The sequence below is a fragment of the Ovis aries genome, chromosome 9, assembly GCF_016772045.2.
Source record: "Ovis aries strain OAR_USU_Benz2616 breed Rambouillet chromosome 9, ARS-UI_Ramb_v3.0, whole genome shotgun sequence".
In the NCBI taxonomy this organism is placed as follows: Eukaryota; Metazoa; Chordata; class Mammalia; order Artiodactyla; family Bovidae; genus Ovis; species Ovis aries.
In genome coordinates this window covers 49,546,439-49,565,839 of record NC_056062.1, presented here as the reverse complement: position 1 = coordinate 49,565,839, position 19,401 = coordinate 49,546,439, and the positions used below count along the sequence as shown (strand labels likewise).

The window sequence follows — 19,401 nt, the reverse complement described above, 5'->3', positions numbered from 1 at the left end:
CTGTATCAGTTTATATTCTCACTAACAGTGTAAGAGAGTTCCCTTTGCTCGATGACTTCTCCAGCACTTTTTGTTTGTAGATTTTTTGATGGCCTTCTGACTGCTGTGAGGTGATTCCTCATTGTGGTTTTGATTTGTATTTCTCTGATAATTGATGGTGTTGAGCATCTCCTCATGTGTTTGATGGCCATCTGTAGGTCTTCTTTGGAGAATAAGCTATTTTTCCATGTGAAGGTATAATGTTCTGGGAATTCTGGTTGACCCAAATAATAAAGGCAGAGGACAGTGATGAGTCTGGGAGATCTGTGAAGCTCTCCTTCCTTCTTCTAGTATTTAGCCCCATAATGAGCTCTTCTGTACTGTCCCTATCCTAGGAATTGAAAGATATTCTCTTGGGAAAGATGTTAGCTCAATTACAGTAGCTTAATTTTATTTTCTTAATGACTGATTTAGTGTATGTATTATGCACTTTCATTTATAGTAAAAGAAGTTATATACATTTAATCAAGAAATAATACAGATGGTTATAATACTATTTTAAATTAGAATACACTGCAGCATTTGGTCTAGAAGAATTCAAAGAATGTGTCAAAATGCCATATTTACCAGGATTGCAAAATTGCCAAAAGAGCGTAAGTTCCACTCCACTAGAGTTTCATAGAAGACTCCTGCATGCTGATACTGAGGTGCCTCCTGTCAGGTAGGTCATTTCTACTTGATTTTCTTTTGTTGACTATTTATTTGAAGTAACACTACTGAATATAGAGATTTTTCTGGCTAGTGAATCTAACTCTTGCCAACTTTTTTTTTTTTTTGCATAAAGGATTTAATTTTTTAAAATCTCAATTAGCAATTTTATTCAGTTTGACGAGTAGGTACTTTTTTCTGTTTTCAAGTAACATTGCCAGAAAGAGTTTAAGAACTAACTTATATTGCTCTAGCATAGATTGCTCATGAGAATACTGAAAGTTTTAGCAATATAAATAAACAAGATCTCTACAATAGGAACTGGCTTCTGTACCCTGAATAGAGAACCTTGTTTTATTTCTAGTTTGATTGAAGTGGTGTGAGAGGAAATTCTGAGTGAGAATTCAGTCTAATGAAGACCTTGTATTGCTATCAGATGAAATGAGTTTGTCAACCAGAGAAGTCCCACTGACTTTGAATTCTGGCATTTAAAAACTTTATTTTGAATACCTTTCCTTCTACAAATCAGATAGCATTAAAAGAAAACTTCTTTCTCCCAAAGGGACCTAAAAATTAGTAAGATAGTCTCATACCCCATTTGGTTCCTGCTTTTATTTTTTCATGAAGTATGTGTCAAATGTGTAGTACTCATTCACTTTGCCAGCCTGAAAAAGATGAAGCATTTTTTTTTGTTGAATATTTATTTGTAGTACCACTGCTGAATGTAGAGGTTTTTCTGGCTAATGAATATAATTCTTTCTTGCCAGTTACTCTCTTTAGTGGAAAATGCAGATTTTCATATTTTCTCCTGCTGTAGTGAGCTTTAAAGACATTTAGTTATACATAGCACACACATAATTGGAATTTTAGAATATATATCTCTTGAGTTTTCAACTAGTGTTATTGGTCTTGTTAATTACTCTTGAAGTAAATTTTTGTAATATAAAGAACTAGAATATACTAAAGATGAAAAGTTGTAGATAGTTTATATCTGACTTATGAAAATAATTTGAATTTTGTAGAAAATCTAGAGAAAAAAATAAAAACAATTATTTGATAGCTTACCCATTTTAACATACCCATTTTTATTCTTAGAGCTTCTCTTCTATCATCATCTATTTTCATGGATTTTTATTTGAGTTGTGATTTTAGTATAATTCCAATTTTTTATTCTGACCCTTTTTACTTAATATTACATGTGTACAGTTTTTCTGTATTACTACATAATCTTCAAACAGTCCTTACTGGCCACATAAAATATTTCATTGTTAGATTCATAGTTTATTTAATTTTATTTAATTTTCCTGTCATTGCTTTGACTTTTTTCACTTTGTAAATGACACCATAAATGAACAATAACACACATAAAGCTTTTGCCATTGTTTTTAATATCATCCGAGGACAGACTGTCAAGCTATAAAATATAAAAACCCAAATCATTCTTTCTGAAGTGAGATTATAATGAAATAAGGCAGATAGTGAACGACAGGGAAGCCTGGCATGCTGTAGTCTGTGGGGTCACCAAGAGTTGAATGCAACTTAGCAACTGAACATATGCAGAAGCAGAGATGGTAGAAGAGAGACAGTGAGTTGCTAGTGGAGCAGATGGTAGCAGTTAAAGAGGATGGGTGGCAGGGATGTAGAAAGAAGAGAGACCATTGGAAACATGCATGTGAAAGCTACTTAGGGACAGTGAGTTTCTTTTATTATCAAGATATCTGTTTCCCTGACACTCAGCTCACCCTTTGAGTAAAAGTGTGTAAGGCTGCCTATGGCCTTGGCCTTGTCTCAGTACAGACCAGTCTTCTTTCAATCATATGACCATCTTAAAGAAACTGCAAACCCAGAAAGCATCTCCTGAATTAACCCATTTGATCTTTAGATTTTAAGTCTTCATTTGGCTTCCTACCTTTTTCATCGGATTTCAGTTCATTATTTTTTTCATTTACAATTAGGCTGTATGTGAAATGATTTCTTAATATTTTACATTAACTTGAGTGTGAATTTACTTACTTTAATGAAGAATAATTTGAATTTATTATATTCATGTTATGACAAGTGTTTTTCAGACACAGAACGGAAGAGTAGTGGCTAAGAACCATGCTGTTTACGAAGTGCTTGGTGGACGTAAATATTATTTCTTTTTCCTGTGTCTTTATTTTAGCCATTCTACTGAGAACATATCAAGTTGCCTACAAGTATTTTATTCTCCTCTACATATTGCACAACGCCCTGTGAAAGGACAGTCTTGGCAAAGCAGGAAAGTACTCATTTTTATCTGTCTTGTATATAATCCCATACCCTTAAAAAAAAAACAAAACTCTGTATATATGGATATTTGATTTTATACTCTGATAAAAGTTTAATGTGTTTTTAAGTTTATTTAATGATAAAATTTTTCAGTGAATTGCAAGGTGATGTATTTTGGTAATGTAATTGAAAATAGTCCTAGAGGTGAAGTTCATTTAAAAGTTACAGTTGACTATTCTGCATATGATATGATAAACTGCCACCAGCTGTCATACTAGCAGACCTGAAGCAATGATTTATGAGTTTAATTCCATTAAATTAATATTATGAAACTGACACAATATGACCTCTCAACTCACCAGTGTTATCTTTAGAAGTTCCATGCAGCCAAGCACAAGATATTTGTTCTGATATTGGATACCGTTTTTTTAAAAATGGATGTTCTGTGTTTTTTGAGGACGTGACTCTAGTGGTGAAGAACCCATCTGCCAAGGCAGGAGATGTAGGAGATGCAGGTTCGATCCCTAGGTCAGGAAGATCCCCTGGAGGAGGGCATGGCAACCCACTCCAGTATTCTTGCCTGGAGAATTCCATGGATAGAGAAGCCTGTGGGCTATAGTCCACAGGGTTGCAAAGAGTCAGACACAACTGAAGCGACTTAGCACAGGCATGCACAAAGCCCTTCACACTAAGAAGATTAATCATAGAATTTCAATTATCTCTCAGTAGGTGCAAGAGAATCTGAGGAGTATCCTTAGGGACCACTAAAAGCTTATTACATAGCAGTCAGTAAGGCTGGTCTTGAGTTCCAACCTCAGTGTAAATACTAGGTATACTTATCTCAACTGTACCCATATTTGATGTCTAGGAGGGGTGCTGTTGCCATGGTAATAAGTTGCTATGATACCTCCAAGCAGCCATGGAAGCTGACCTTGTTTAGTGTATTACATGGATTAAGAATGAATATATGTTTTGATTGGATAGAGGGGAAAAAAAGTTATAGCTGTTTTGTAAGTTTAGTGTACTTACAAGAAATTTGGAATGCTTATGGGTTAGATTACCTAGAGCCAATTTGATCATTATGTATTTCCTCTAATAACTTACTCATTATCTAGGTTTATTCATAGGAACAAGAGTTGATTATGACAAAATTCTGATTGTGGTAATTAATAGGTAAAATGAGCACAAATAACTGATAGTTGGTATCTGGCTTAAAAACAGTGAAAAGGCTGGCTTAAAACTCTACATTCAAAAAACATGGCATCCAGTCCCGTCACTTCATGGCAAATAGATGGGGAAACAATGGAAACAGTGAGAGACTTTATTTTCTTGGGATCCAAAATCACTGCAAATGGTGACTGCAGCCATGTAATTAAAAGACGCTTACTCCTTGGAAGAAAAGCTATGATCAACCTAGACAGCATATTAAAAAGCATATTACTTTGCTGACCAAGGTCTGTCTAGTCAAAGCTGTGGTTTTTCCAGTAATCATGTGTGGATGTGAGAGTTGGACCATGAAGTAAGCTGAGGGCTGAAGAACTGATGCTTTTGAACTGTGGTGATGGAGAAGACTTTTGAGAGTCCCTTGGACTGCAAGGAGATCCAACCAGTCCATCCTAAAGGAAATCAGTCCTGAATATTCATTGGAAGAACTGATGCTGGAGCTGAAGCTCCAATCCTTTGACCACCTGATATGAAGAACTGACTCATGGGAAAAGACCCTGATGTGGGAAAGATTGAAGGCAGGAGGAGGAGGGGATGACAGAGGATGAGATGGTTGGATGGCATCACCACTCGATGGACATGAGTTTGAGCAAGCTCCAGGAGTTGATGATGGACAGGGAAGCCTGACATGCTGCAGTCCATGGGGTCTCAAAGACTCAACTGAATTGAACTGAACTGGTATCTGGCATGTCTAAATATTATGCTAATTAATCTTAAGTCCCTTCCTCTAGAATTCCCTGAATCATGATTAGTGATAAGTTCAGATAAAGGTGGGAAAAGGATGACATAGCACTCACCCATTGGTAAAATTTATTAGCAAAAACCGAGATACTGAGTTGGTTCATGTCTGCTTCTGATGGGGTTATTTGTGATGGGAGGAGTTTCCTTCCTTTAAATGTTTATTTAATTTTATATGATGATCTTCAGCAAGTGAATTTCACTGAAAGCAAGCTTCTTGTCTCAATGTATTTTAAAAAATTAATGTACCCTGGATTTATGTAAAGTGAATTTATGATAACATATAATTTTAGGTTAAAGAAGACTAAGCCCACATGCACTGTGACACCACTTCAGGAGAAATCAAAAGGTAAGCTGGGTCATCTTTTTCTCCTACGACTTGTCTTATGAAGGGTGTGAAAATACTTATCTTTTTTAAAACTTCCTTTCTTTCCACTGACTTAATTGTCTTTGTTTTGTTAATTTTTCTTTTAAGCTGTGCTTGTTTTATAAACTTAAGTGCATGTTGTGTTCACTATATACATGCCTTTATCATGTCATGTTGGAAGATGGAGCAAATAAACAGTACCTCTCAAAATGAGAAGGCACCTTGAGACCAAAAACCAAGGCAAACAGTGCCATTTAATCAATGGATCGGCTTATTATATGGTGACTTATTCCCAGGGTGGGAGTTCCAGGCGAACAACGACTTGGAAACATCTGTAGCTGCATTCTGCATTACCGAGTGGCTGTTGGGACAAATTTATAGTTAACCTAGCGTATGGGAGTATATGCTTAGAAATGGGAAGAACATTCCTAAGTCAAGATTTATGAATGGGTAACTATTCTCATGGGTGCCAGGAATATGTCAGGGAAGGTCTTCATCATTGTTTGGAGACCACCTATAACCTCAGATATGCAGATGACACCACCCTTATGGCAGAACGTGAAGAGGAACTAAAAAGCCTCTTGATGAAAGTGAAAGCGGAGAGTGAAAATGTTGGCTTAAATTTCAACATTCAGAAAATGAAGATCATGGCATCTGGTCCCATCACTTCATGGCAAATAGATGGGGAAACAGTGTCAGACTTTATTTTGGGGGGGCTCCAAAATCACTGCAGATGGTGGCCGCCGCCATGAAATTAAAAGACGCTTACTCCTTGGAAGAAAAGTTATGACCAACCTAGATAGCATAATCAAAAGCAGAGACATTACTTTGCTGACTAAGGTCCGTCTAGTCAAGGCTATGGTTTTTCCTGTGGTCTTGTATGGATGTGAGAATGGAACTGTGAAGAAGGCTGAGCCCCGAAGAATTGATGCTTTTGAACTGTGGTGTTGGAGAAGACTCTTGAGAGTCCCTTGGACTGCAAGGAGATCCAACCAGTCCATTCTGAAGGAGATCAGCCCTGGGATTTCTTTGGAAGGAATAATGCTAAAGCTGAAACTCCAGTACTTTGGCCACCTCATGCGAAGAGTTGACTCATTGGAAAAGACCCTGATGCTGGGAGGGATTGGGGGCAGGAAGAGAAGGGGACGAGAGGATGAGATGGCTGGATGGCATCACTGACTCGATGGCTGTGAGTCTGAGTGAACTCCAGGAGTTGGTGATGGACAGGGAGGCCTGGCGTGCTGTGATTCATGGGGTCGAGAAGAGTCAGACACGACTGAGCGACTGGACTGAACTGAACTGAACTGGTCCTTATGATTTGTTGTTGTTTAGTCACTAAGTCGTGTCTGATTCTTGCAGCCCCAGGGCCTGTACCTTGCCAGGCAGTATGGAAAACAGTATGGAGTTTCCTCAAAAATATTAAAAATAAAGCTACATGTAATCCATCAATCTCAGTACTGGATATATTTCCAAAAGAAATGAAATCCATATCTCAAAGAGATCTGAACTCACATATTCACTGCAGCATTATTCACAATAGCCAGGATATGGAAAGAACCCAAGTGTCCATTGACAGATAAATTGATAAAGAAGATGCAGTATATATATACCCAATGGAATATGATTTTGCCATAAAAAATAAGGAAATCCTACCTTTATAACAATGTGGATGAACCCAGAACACTTTATACAAGTGAAATAAGTCAGATAGAGAAAGACAAATACTGCGTGGTATCACTTATATGTAGAATCTTTTAAAATGTCAAACAGAGACAAGGTAGAATAGTGGTTATCAGTAAATGGGGACTGGGGAAAACGGGGAGATGTTTTGGAGATATAATGTACAGCATGGTGACTGAAGTTAGTAATACTATATGGTGTATTGAAGTTTGCTGAGAGAGTAGAATTTTAAGTGTTCTCATCTCCTTTCCCCCTCAAAAAGGTAAACAAGTAAGATGATTGATGTGTTAATTAACTTAATTGTGATAATCATTTTACGGTGTATATGTATATCAAGTCATCAGTGAGTGAGTGAGTGAGCTTTGCTCAGTCGTATTTGACTCTTTGCGATCCTATGGACCATATGGAGAAGGCAATGGCAACCCACTCCAGTACTCCTGCCTCGAAAATCCCATGGATGGAGGAGCCTGGTAGGCTGCAGTCCATGGGATTGTGAAGAGTCGGACACAACTGAGCGACTTCACTTTCACTTTTCACTTTCATGCATTGGAGAAGGAACTGGCAACCCACTCCCGTGTTCTTGCCTGGAGAATCCCAGGGACGGGGGAGCCTGGTGGGCAGCCATCTATGGGGTCACACAGAGTCGGACACGACTGAAGTGACTTAGCAGTAGCAGGACCATAGTCTGCCAGGCTCCTCTGTTCGTGGAATTCTCCAGGCAAGAATGCTAGAGTGGGTTGCCATTTTCTTCTTCAGGGGATCTTCCCAACACAGGGATCCGAACCCAGGTCTCCAGCATTGTAGGCGATTTCTTTACTGTCTTACCCAGGGAAGCAAGTCATCAGTGGTATATTTTAAACATATACAATTTATATCATATATGCCTCAATAAAATTGGTAAAAGATGAAAAACAATATATCATAGGATTAGTAAAATGAAAGATAGAGCATTATGAAAGTACCCAGTTAAAGTGAAGAGAGAAAGATAATATAGAACAGAATATGCAAAGACAATATGTGATAAGATAAAACTACTTTACACATATATAATTCTAATTCCAGATTAAGAGGAGCAAGAGAAAGTGAGACAAGCAGTATTTACTTACTGGCTGAGAATTTCCCAAGCTGACTAAAAAATACCAAACAGTGGATACAAAAATTCTATGAACCTCCAGCAGAATAGCAACAAAGAAAATCATAGTTAGTCACATCATAGTAAAAAGGCTAAATATTTTTTAAAAAAGAAAAGTTCTCTTCTGGAGAGCAATGGTAAGACATACAACTGAGTGTATGTTGTATGTTGTATGTTGTATTTCCAGTGGAGACAATGGAAGCAAGAAGACAAAGCAGTGGTATTTTCAAGTGCTGAATGACAGTAACTGCCAAACTTGATCTGTATATACAATGAAAATATCCTTAAAAGCAAAAACAAAATAAAGACATTATTATTCAAATAGAAGTTGAAAGATTTAATTGTCAGTAGAGCTACACTAAAAGCATATTAAAGAAATAATATGATACAAGATGAAAGCATGACAACTTGTAAAGGAAAGAGAAGCAGTAGCAGTAGTATTGTCTTATGAAGTTTAAAATATATGTAGAAATAAAACACAATAATACCACAGAAGTGGGATGGGGCACTTTAACTTAAGTTAAAGTAGATTGTAGGGACTTCCCCTTGGTGGTCCAGTGGTTAAGATTCTGTGCTTCCTGATTGGGGAGTTAAGATCCCACACACCACTTAGCACAGCCAAAAAATAAAATTTCTTTTAAAAAGTCAATTGTAATATGTCAAAGAGGTATGATAAAATCTGTATGATAACCACTAAAAGAAAAGGATACAAGTAACAAGATTATAGGGAAATAGAAAAGTAAAAATTATTTAATCATCTCAAAGCAAGAAAAGAGGAAAAAAAGAAATATGAAATAGGACAAATAGAAAACAGCTAGTAATATTAAAATTAAACATACAATAAATATATCGGATATAAGTGGACTAAATATTTCAGCTAAAAACAAAACCCATCAGACTAATAAAAATAATTATATGCTGGTTATAAGAAGCATACCTTAAAAATAAGGACAGGAAAGATCAAAAATGAAAGGATAGAAAAATATAAACCATGTAAATGGTAATTAAAAGAAAGCTTGTTATAGCTACACTAACATCAATCAAAATAAACTTCAAAGCAGGAAGTATTATGTGCAATAGAGTGATATTTCGTAGTAACAAAAGGATTAATACAACAGAAAGATTTAACCATCCTAAATTTGTATGCTCTATTAAGATAAAATACACAAAGATCAAAGGAATGTAATGAAAAGGAAAGTAGACATTATAGGAGATTTTTAAACAAATATCAAATAAGTGAAATCATGTAGCACATATTCTCTGACTGCAGTGGAATTAAACTAGAAATCAGTAATTAAAAATAATTATAAAATCCCACAGAGGTTTGGGTATTAAGAAACGTACTTTTAAGTAACTTGTGAGTCAAAGGAGAAATACAGTGGAATTTACATATTAGTTTGAACTGAAGGATGATGAAAATATGATACATCGAAACTCCTTGAGTACAGTAAAAACGTAGCTTTTAGGGAAACTTAAAGCATGAAGTACCTGTATTAGAAAAGATGAAAGGCTTAATAAGCAATGATTTTAACATTAATCTCAAGAATTTAACAAAAGAACAGCATATTAAATTCAAAGAAAATAAAAGGAAAAAGTAATCAAGAGCAAAAATCAACAAAGTAGAAAACAAATATTCAATCAGGAAAAATCAACAAGAGCCAAAAGTTAGTTTTTTAAAAACGTGAATAAAATTGATAAATGTCTAGCAAGACTGACAGGAGAGAGAGAGATTATCAGTATCATATTAAAAAAAAAAAAGAAACCACAACCTAGCAGAATGACACTGGTAAATTCTTCTGACATTTATATATTTATTTTTAATTGGAGGATAATTGCTTTACAACTCTTGTGTTGATTTCTGCCATGCAACACCACGAATCAGTCATGAGTCTGCACATGTCCCCTCCCTCTGGAGCCCCTCTCTTACCCGCCCCTCACCCCGACCTTCTAGGTTGTCACAGACACTGTGGTGAGCTTCTGTGCTACGTAGCAGCTTCCCGATGGTTACCTGCTTTACACAAGGTGATGCAGGTATGTCAGTGCTGCTTGCTCAGTCTGTCCCACCCTCTCCTTTCCCCACTGTGTCCACTAGTCCTTCCTCTGCCTCTGCATCTCTATTCCTGCCTGCAAATAGGTTCATCAGTACCCTTCTTCTAGATTCCATATATATTATGTGTTAATATACGATATTTGTTTTTCTCTTTCTGACTTACTTCACTCTGTATAACAGGCTCTAGGTTCATCCATGTTAGTTCAGCTGACTCACATTCATTCCTTCTTATGGCTGAGAAATATTCCATTGTATATATGTACCACAACTTCTTTATCCAACATTTAATTTTAAAAAGCTGTGTGATATAAATTATTCCAAAAAATAAGAAAAGAAGGAACACTTGAAGATCCATTTTATCAGGTCACTAACCTTGATTCTAAAACCTAGCTTTGACCTTATAAGAAACTTAAAATTATAGACCAGTTTTTCTTTAGAAAATAGAAGTAAAAATTCTGAACAAGACTTATCAATTCAAATTCAGTGATATATAAGAAGGATAATGCAACACACCATGTCAGATTTATCTAAGAAATGTGAGGTTGATTTAACATTAGAAAAGCAATTGATGTCTATCATCTTGTTAATAGAATAAAGGAGAAACTGCACAGGTTCCCTTTAATAATTGTAAAAGATATTTTAATAGGATTCAATATTCATGATTAAAAATATTTTTAGCAAACTATGAGTAGAAGGGAACTTTCTTAATTTGATAAAGATGGGCTTTAAAAAACCTACAGTAAATAGTACATTCAAATAACTAATAGGTCAAAGAAGAAATCACAAGGGAATTTTGAAAATATCTGGGGACAAATAAAAATTAAAAAATGCAACGTACCTATAGGTTGCAGCAAAAGCAGTGTGCTAAGAGTGAAATTTATAGTGGCAAACACATTAAAAAAAAAAACAACAGAAAAAGATCTTGAATGAATCACATAAGCTTACACCTCAAGGAATTAGAAAAAGAAGAATAAACTAAGCCCAAACTTAGCAGAAGGAAGAAAATAATAAACATTAGAGAAAAGACAGATAAGCTTCCTTGGTGACTCAGTGACAAAGAATCTGCCTGCATTGCAAGAGGTGCAGGTTGGATCTCTGGGTTGGGAAGATCCCCTGGAGAAGGAAGTGGCAACTTACTCCGGTATTCTTGCCTGGGAAATCCCATGAACAGAGCCTGGTGGGCTACAGTCCATGGGGTTGCAACAGAGTGGGACATGACTTAGTGACTAAACAGCAACAACAACAAAATGAAACAGAACAGAAAACAAATCAACAGGACCAAGACTTAATTTTTAGAAAAGATAAACAAAGTTGACGAATCCTTGGTTACACTAGAAAAAAAACAGAGAAGACACAAATAGTTAAAATTAGAAATGAAAGAGGAGACATTATAACTGATTACAGAAATAAAAAGGATTATAAGAAGCTACTGTGAACAATTATGTCAACAAATTGGGGAACCTAGAAAAAAATGGGTAAGTTCATAGAAACATACAACCTACCAAGACTGAATCATGAATAAGGGACAAACTGTGCAGAGCTATAGTAGAACTATTGAGGAGATTGAAGCAGTTATCAAATACATCCCAACAAAAACATTTAAGTCCAGAAATCTAGGATAAGAGGACTATAATTTTAAAATTTGCACACTTGCTCGTATCTTATTGGTTCACACTCACTAACGAAGCTATACTTAGCTCTAAAGCAAGCTGAGAAAGGTAATCTCTCCCTTTTAGCTGACCTTGTCCTCAGCTAAAATTCTGTTTTGGAAAGAGTAAAAAGTTTTGAAAAGATCATTAGTAGTCTGCCATAATTCTTTTACAATTAAAATTTATAGCTTTCTCTTGCAGATATTTGGAAATGAAGTTAATTTTTTACAATTTAATCTTACAGTCATCCACCTTGATAAAGTCTCGTTATTTCTTGATTTATGTTTTATATTATGTATATATATTAATATAGTATATGAAATATATATAATTGTTCTTTATGTAGATTACCATATATGAATGATGCCAGTTTTATTCTTTCTTTCCAAAGGTTTTTCCTACCCCCCACCCAAGCTTTTATTTTTCTGATTTTACTAAGCTGACTAGAACCACCAATACTGTGGTGAATAGAAATGAAAAATAGGCATTTTTGACTTGTTTCTGATTTTAAAGTAAACTCTCTTAATGTTTTCTCGTAAAGAATGATGTGTAGTGTAGGTTTTGCGTGGATATCCTTTATCAAGATAAAGAAGTTCTCTTTAATTTGCTTAGAGTTTTTTATTTTAAAAACAAATGAAAGTTTAATTTTTATCAAACATTTTCTTCTGAATTGATTGAAATGATCTTGTGATTTTCTGTTTAGTTTTCTAATGTGAAAAATGACATTTGTAGATTTTTAAAAATGTTCAGCCAGTTTTACATCCCTTGGATACCCACATTTAAGGCATAATTCACTATCATTTTGTGTACTACCATATTTAATATTTTGCTAGGTTTTTAAAATCTATCTTAGTGAGTGAGATTACCACTAATTTTCTCTTTGCCTGAATTCAGTGTCAAGATTATAATGCCTTCATGAAATAAACTGGGGAGTATTCTGCTTTTTCTTTTCTCTGAAGGATATGACCTAAAATTGGAATGATTTCTACCTTGAAAGTCTGATAGAGTTCATTTGTAAAATTATTTGGATCACTTGTTTTCTTTGGAGGAATTTTTTAATATTAATTCAATCATTTTAATTTTAGGACTCTTAAGGCATTGTAATTCTCCTTCCATCAATTTTGGTAAGTTATATTTTCTAGAATTTTGCATTTTGTCTACATTTTCAAATTTATTGGCATGCAGTTTAGTTTTTGTTCCATCTGTACTTTTCCTAATATTAGTTATTTAGGTCTAGCTTTTCTGTTTTTTTTTTTTCTTAATTAATTGAACCAGAGAACTTCCCTTTGTATTAGTTTTTTCAAGGAAGAATTTTTATCTTTTTAAAAATCTTTCTTTTTGTAAGTTTGGTTTTTTTTTTTATTAGGAAAAATTGATAATTGTTGGGGTTTCTTGGCACTGTTGGGTTTTTTTGTTTGTTTTGTTTTGTTTTTTTAATTTTAATATCTTTAATTCTTACATGCGTTCCCAAACATGAACCCCCCTCCCACCTCCCTCCCCATAACATCTCTTTGGGTCATCCCCATGCACCAGCCCCAAGCATGCTGCATCCTGCGTCAGACATAGACTGGCGATTCAATTCTGTAAGTTTGTTTTCTACTTCACTGAATTTTCTTTCCTGTGTTACGTCCTTCTTCCATATTCTTTTGGAGAAGGAAATGGCATCCCACTGCAGTATTCTTGCCTGGAGAATACTCTTGCCATGGCCAGAGGAGCCTGGCGGGCTGCAGTCCAGGGGGTCGAGAAGGGTCACCCGCAACTGAGCGACTGCGCACATCCATGTTCTTTGGGTTGTTCTTTCCCTAACGAATGTCTTATGTTGAGCCTGTTAATTTTCAATCTTCTTTTTTAAAACAGGAATCTTAAGGTGTAAACCTTTCTATGTACAACTTTTGCTATATCACACAAGTTTTGTAATTTTTTATCAGTTATAAGTATTTTTAATGTTTGTTACAATTTATTTTTGATGAATGAATAATTTAGAATGTGTATACATTTCTAAATATTTGAGAATCTTAGAATTACTGTTAGTCTCCAATTCAGTTGCATTGGTCTGTATGATACCAGTTCTCTGAACTGTTTTGAGGTTTGCTTAATACTTGCTCGGTGCTCAGTCTCTCAGTCGTGTCCGACTCTTTTTGACCACAGGGACTGTAGCCCTGTTTTCTCCTCTGTCCATGGGATTTTCCAGGAAAGAATACTGCAGTGGATTGTCATTTCCTTCTCCAATAATTCTTAGAATCTACCTTTTGCAGCCAAAGACTCTAAGTGTCCATTTCATTGTACTGCTAAGAACTGGAATCCTGCTCAGCTCTTCCCCTCTACTCTTTCTCTGCAATTTCTACTTCATTACTCACTGAAATAAACAAAAATACCAACCACATTGGAGAACTGAAGACAGTTTTTATCTTTGGCACTTGAAACTGAAGTTAAATAATAGCATTTTAAAGAAATATGGATCAGTCTATTACTATTAAAGCCTTGTATGTTTCTAAGTAGAAGAATTTATACGTATTACATAGGAACTTTGAATTGATGGATCTTGATTTAAATCCTGCCTCTAACAATTTCTAAACTCTTTTTTAAAGCTGTAATCCAAGGTAGTACTAATTACTGACTTCATAGTATTGATGTGTAGATGATATAGATGAAAAATACTTGACATACAAGAGATCATTCAATTAATGTTATCTATTATTATGTTATTACTCTCCTTCTATAATAGAAACTTCATTATTGCTGTTTCAGTTAGTGAGTGACTTATTTTATAACTTTACTGTTTTACTTCACTTAACATTTATGAGAAATGGTTTTATTTAGAGACAATAACAAACTCTGATTTAGTTTTATATCATTAAATACCAGCATTGAGCATTTTTGAGTTAAATATTTTTTGGATGACTTGTCATCCCTGTGGCTCAGACGGTGAAGAATCAGCCTGCAATGCAGGAGACCCAGGTTCGATTCCTGGGTCAGGAAGATCCTCTGGAGAAGGGAATGGCAACCCACTCCAGTATTCTTGCCTGGAGAATCCCCATGGACAGAAGATCCTGGCGGGCTACAGTCCATGGGGTCACAGAGAGTTGGACAGGACTGAACGACTGAATGCTTTCACTTTGCCATTCTACTCACTTAGAAAGTTAAGTGGCTTTCATTTCTACTTCAAAGAATGTGTTATATGAAGAACTAGCAGTGTTTAATGATCATTTGAGGAAAAGATATTTCATTTGTACTCTAAAGAGTATCATTCATGTGTGCTTAATTCAGTTGTAATAAGTGTTTTCTGTTTGTTTGTTTGTTTACAGGTTCTGGCTTCAGCGATCCTCTTGCTGGAGCACCATCTCAGTACTTACAGAGACTTTCCAACATGGCCATTTTGGAGTATGACACCATTCGTCAAGAAACAAGCAAAAAATTTAAAAAGAGCAAGAAACGAGAGCTTCGAGACTGCTGATTATCATACACTGTGATGCTTTCTTCACTGACTTTTAAAGTTTATATTTTTCCTTTCTTTTCTTTTTTGATATGTGATATGATGTGCAATGATTTACATAAAAATGGAAATGTAAATAGGAAATAAATGTTTTCTCTTATATATGAAATATATTGTATTTTGTTAGTCTCACAGAGACACTAAGGTAATTATTTTTATAGTTGATACACATAAGCATAAGAAAAATTTTAGTCTGTCAATTTTATGCACACCAGTTACACCTTTGGATTCTATTTGATAAATGCTTTTTGAGTGTCTGTACGATGAGCTTTGCTAGAAGCTGCAACAGATTCAAGAGTGAGTCTTTAGTTTTGGGATTAGAAAGCATCCAATGAGATCCTCACCTTGTCCCTGCTTGAGTTTGGAAGCAGTTTTGAGGTAAGTATTCAAGCAGATGAAAATGAAAATATTCGCTTTGTTTGCTGGTAAAACTTGGAAAGGAAATGCTGCCTGAGATGTATGGCAGCAGTGGACTTCCTAGCGCTGAACATGAGAACTAAGCAAATGCACATCAGGTATCGCTGACAACCTCAGGCTCACCTGCTCAGTCAGGCCTCTACTGCCAGGCAGAACAAGGCATCTGTCCTGCATGCACAAGGCATCCCTGAAGGGAAAGGGGGTGGAAGGGAGACCCGCTGTATCTCTGGGGAGGAGGAAGGTCTAGGTCGAGAGGTAGCCTCAAGATAGCCTGAGGAAGGACTTGCCTGGTAGTGCAGTGGTTAAGACTTGACCTTTCAGTGCAGGGAGCGCTGGTTCAATCCCCTGGCGGAGAGCTAAGATCAATGTGCCTTGCAGCCAAAATATCAAGACATAAAAAAGAGAAATGATACTGTAACAAATTCAATAAAGACTTTGAAAATGGTACACATCGAAAAGAAAAAAAAAAAAAAACATAAAAAAGAAAGCCTGAGGAGTTGGGGAGAAGTGTTTGTCAATACACCTCCCTGAAAAACAGGGAAAAATCAAGGATACTGATGACTGATCCAGTGGAGAATGAGAAATGGGCCAAAAGAGACCCACGGAGTGTTAACAGAGTTTCAAAAATGAAGCAGTAACTAACATCCAGCAGGGAAGTCAGAGAAAGCTTCATGGAAGATGCAGTGTTAGAAATGGGCCTTAAAGACATGGATGGTGGATGGAGAGGGCATTTCTAGGAAAATGGAATAACCTAACCAAGGACATACTATGCATTTGGGAATAAGGTACTTGGCTGGAGTGTTAGGTAGTACAGGGGAGACTTCATCAATTCACCTGCCTACAGACACCAAGTCAGTAGCACATTAAACATCACCAATCAGATGAAGGCTGTGGTGAGCTGGGGCGTGTTTTTCTGTTCATAAATGGGCACTCACTGCCTAGCTTCAGTTCTCCTGTCATGTGAGAAGCCAGAATCTGGAGTTTTATGTAAAATTTCCTGGAAGGTAGTATATTCTTTCAAAGCTGCATACTCAATTTTTTCTACATTTTGGGGAAATTTTTTCTTTCATTGCATCTTTGAATATTCACTCTTTCTGTCCCATATTTTTGATTTCTCTACTTCAGGAACACCAAATATGCTTGAGATCATCCTTATCTGTTTTAAATATCTGGAGTACTGGAAACTTAAGATTTGTCAATATTTTTCTCTTTATTTTCTGATTAATCTGTAGGACTTTTTTTCTCACCCAGCTGTGCTGGCCGTTGATTTTAGCGTTTCTTTCAGGTCAACAATTCACTGTGTCCGGCAAGGTGCAGGTATTGTTTTCCCATTTCATAGAGCAATTGTGATTTAATAACTTACCCAAGTTCCCAGAGCTCTCAGGTTCCAGAGCCTGTATTTGAACCTGCACTTTCCTGAATCCCATGTCCCTGCTTTCCATCACAGTACAGCTTCTTTGAAAATGTCATCTTGAATGCCCTTCCAGCTCAAAAAATGCTCGTGGGGAGGTCCATACCTGCCCTACTCAGACTCACCCATCAATAGCACTTACTTGATGGGCCATTTGTGTTGGGCACTTGATGAGAGCTGCGTGGAGGCAGTTGTCCCTAATTCCTCCTTCCTCACTCCATTTAGGACGTGAAGCATCAGGGGAGAGAGAGTCTAGTTTCCCACCTCAGAAAATCAGGAGAAATATAAACCCTAAGGTATAGTTTAAAATTTAAATAATCACTGGCATCTTTGTAGTAATTTGTGGTTTACAAAGCACTTACACTCACATGATCTCATTAGCGCCTTGAAAGATGAGGTTACATGAGGCTGTTATGTATGGACAGTTTCATTGATGATGACAGTAGGGGGTTCCCATCGTGCCACGTGGCTGCTGACAAGCAGCTCCACAGCACCTGGTCATCAAGAACACTTTATAAAGCTCCTTAAGGTCCATTGTAGACCCATATAATCAGTCATATAATTTCAAGTGCTTAACATGTATTTGATTTTTCTATCTGGATTTTTCTCCTTTGAAAATAAGGGTGGACTGCCCATTGGAATTATGAACTAGCTCCTATTGGGATGGGTTTGGGGTGTTGAATAGATGACCACTGTCAGCAGACAGCCCTAACTGAACTAAGGTCTGCTTTAGAATAAATATTTGTGATTCCTCAAGCAGTTTTTACCTCTTAATGTATGGCTTTTTCAGAATGCTTATGGTCTGTATCCTGATTGATGCCTGTGTTCAAAGAAGTCTAGAAATTGCCACCAGAACCTGATGATTCCACCAAACTATTCAGCTAAACACAGAAAATGTGTGAGTTCACATTTACAGACACAACTCACTTTCCTCAGAATGTAAGTGGACACCTATATAAAATGGACAGATGAGGGGAAGAACAGTTTTGATGCATGGAGTGTTTTTCTTGGATCATTTGTTAATCTGATACTAATGAGATATCAGCCTGTAATTTTTCTACGCTCCACAAACTTGAGAATAATCCAAGATAACATGCACATGAAGAGAACCAAAAACCTGTCTCCCAGAAACGACCTGGTGAAACAGTGCCATCAAGGGGCTCATCCTAAAGTCGATAACTCTAGGGCTATGCAGACTTGAAGTCCATGCTTATAGAGCATCATTGTGGCAAGAATAAAAAGATGGACAAAAGGCAGGACATTCTGACCCATGACAAGTCAACGTAATTTAATACAAATGTGTTTTAGCAGATTAGTGAAAGTGAAGTGAAGTCACTCAGTCGTGTCCGACTCTTTGCAACCCGTGAACTGTAGCCCACCAAGCTCCTCCGTCCATGGGATTCTCCAGGCAAGAATAGTGGAGTGGGTTGCCATTTCCTTCTCCAGAGGATCTTCCTGACCCCGATTAAGTGCATTTTAGCAGATTAAGTGCATTCAAAAATTGACTTACATTTTAGATTTGGCACATAAATTTGAAACAATTTCAGATGACTATCCATCCCCTAACTACCAATCCTGTTTGGACTAACCCTCCTGAGATCCAGCCCAGGGTCAGGGAGGTGGTCTTGGGTGCCAGACTGAAGCCCCACATGGCCAGTTGGTTGCTGGGTGTCACATGTGTTGCCATCAGAGTAGTTGGGGTTGTGGAGTATATCCTGGACTTTAGGTCTTCTAGTCACATAGTGAGTATCTTTGCCCAGCCAGATGGAGTTCTGAGAGTCAGGTTAGAATACAGGCTAACCACTTGGGGTCTGATGTCAGGGTTGCTTCAGTTGTGTCTGACTCTTTGCAACCCTATTGACTGTAGCCCACCAGGCTCCTCTCTCTGTGAGATTCTCCAAGCAAGAATACTGGGGTGGGTTGCATGCCCTCCTCGAAGGGATACTCCTGACCCAGGAACTGAATTCACATATCCCGGAAGCCCCTGATATCAGGCTACCTGGGGTCAAATCTCCACCCTTAATCTTGGTAGCTGTTTAACTGTGATCAGGTTTCTTTGCCTCCCCATGTGTCATCTGGAAAATTGAGATGTTAAAAAAAAAACCCACACAATAATACTAACACCTCCTTCTTGGCGGGTGTTGGGAGTGTTAAGGAAATAATGTGTATAAAGCTCTGAACCCCATGTCTGCCACTTGGAGTTTAATCGTTATTTTAATCCTTGGGGATGGTTCCCATCTTGGCGTGTGTGGAGGCGGGGTGTGGGAAACAGACACCCTACAGAATAGTTCTGTAAGCCGAGA

The 19,401-nt window shown here is 36.8% G+C and overlaps 1 protein-coding gene across 2 annotated transcripts in view; it reads left to right on the top strand.

The window, feature by feature from the left end:
• C9H8orf89 (chromosome 9 C8orf89 homolog) overlaps positions 1-15,379 on the top strand; it is a 28,865-nt gene extending 13,486 nt beyond the window's left edge. For both annotated transcript variants that reach the window (XM_060393803.1, XM_060393804.1), the window contains exons 3-7: positions 547-700; positions 2,852-2,948; positions 5,194-5,248; positions 12,863-12,901; positions 15,083-15,379. In XM_060393803.1, the coding sequence (XP_060249786.1) occupies positions 547-700; positions 2,852-2,948; positions 5,194-5,248; positions 12,863-12,901; positions 15,083-15,231 (494 nt within the window). In that variant the 3' untranslated portion in view covers positions 15,232-15,379. The remainder of the gene's footprint in view (positions 1-546; positions 701-2,851; positions 2,949-5,193; positions 5,249-12,862; positions 12,902-15,082) is intronic.
• The last annotated feature ends 4,022 nt before the right edge of the window (positions 15,380-19,401 follow it).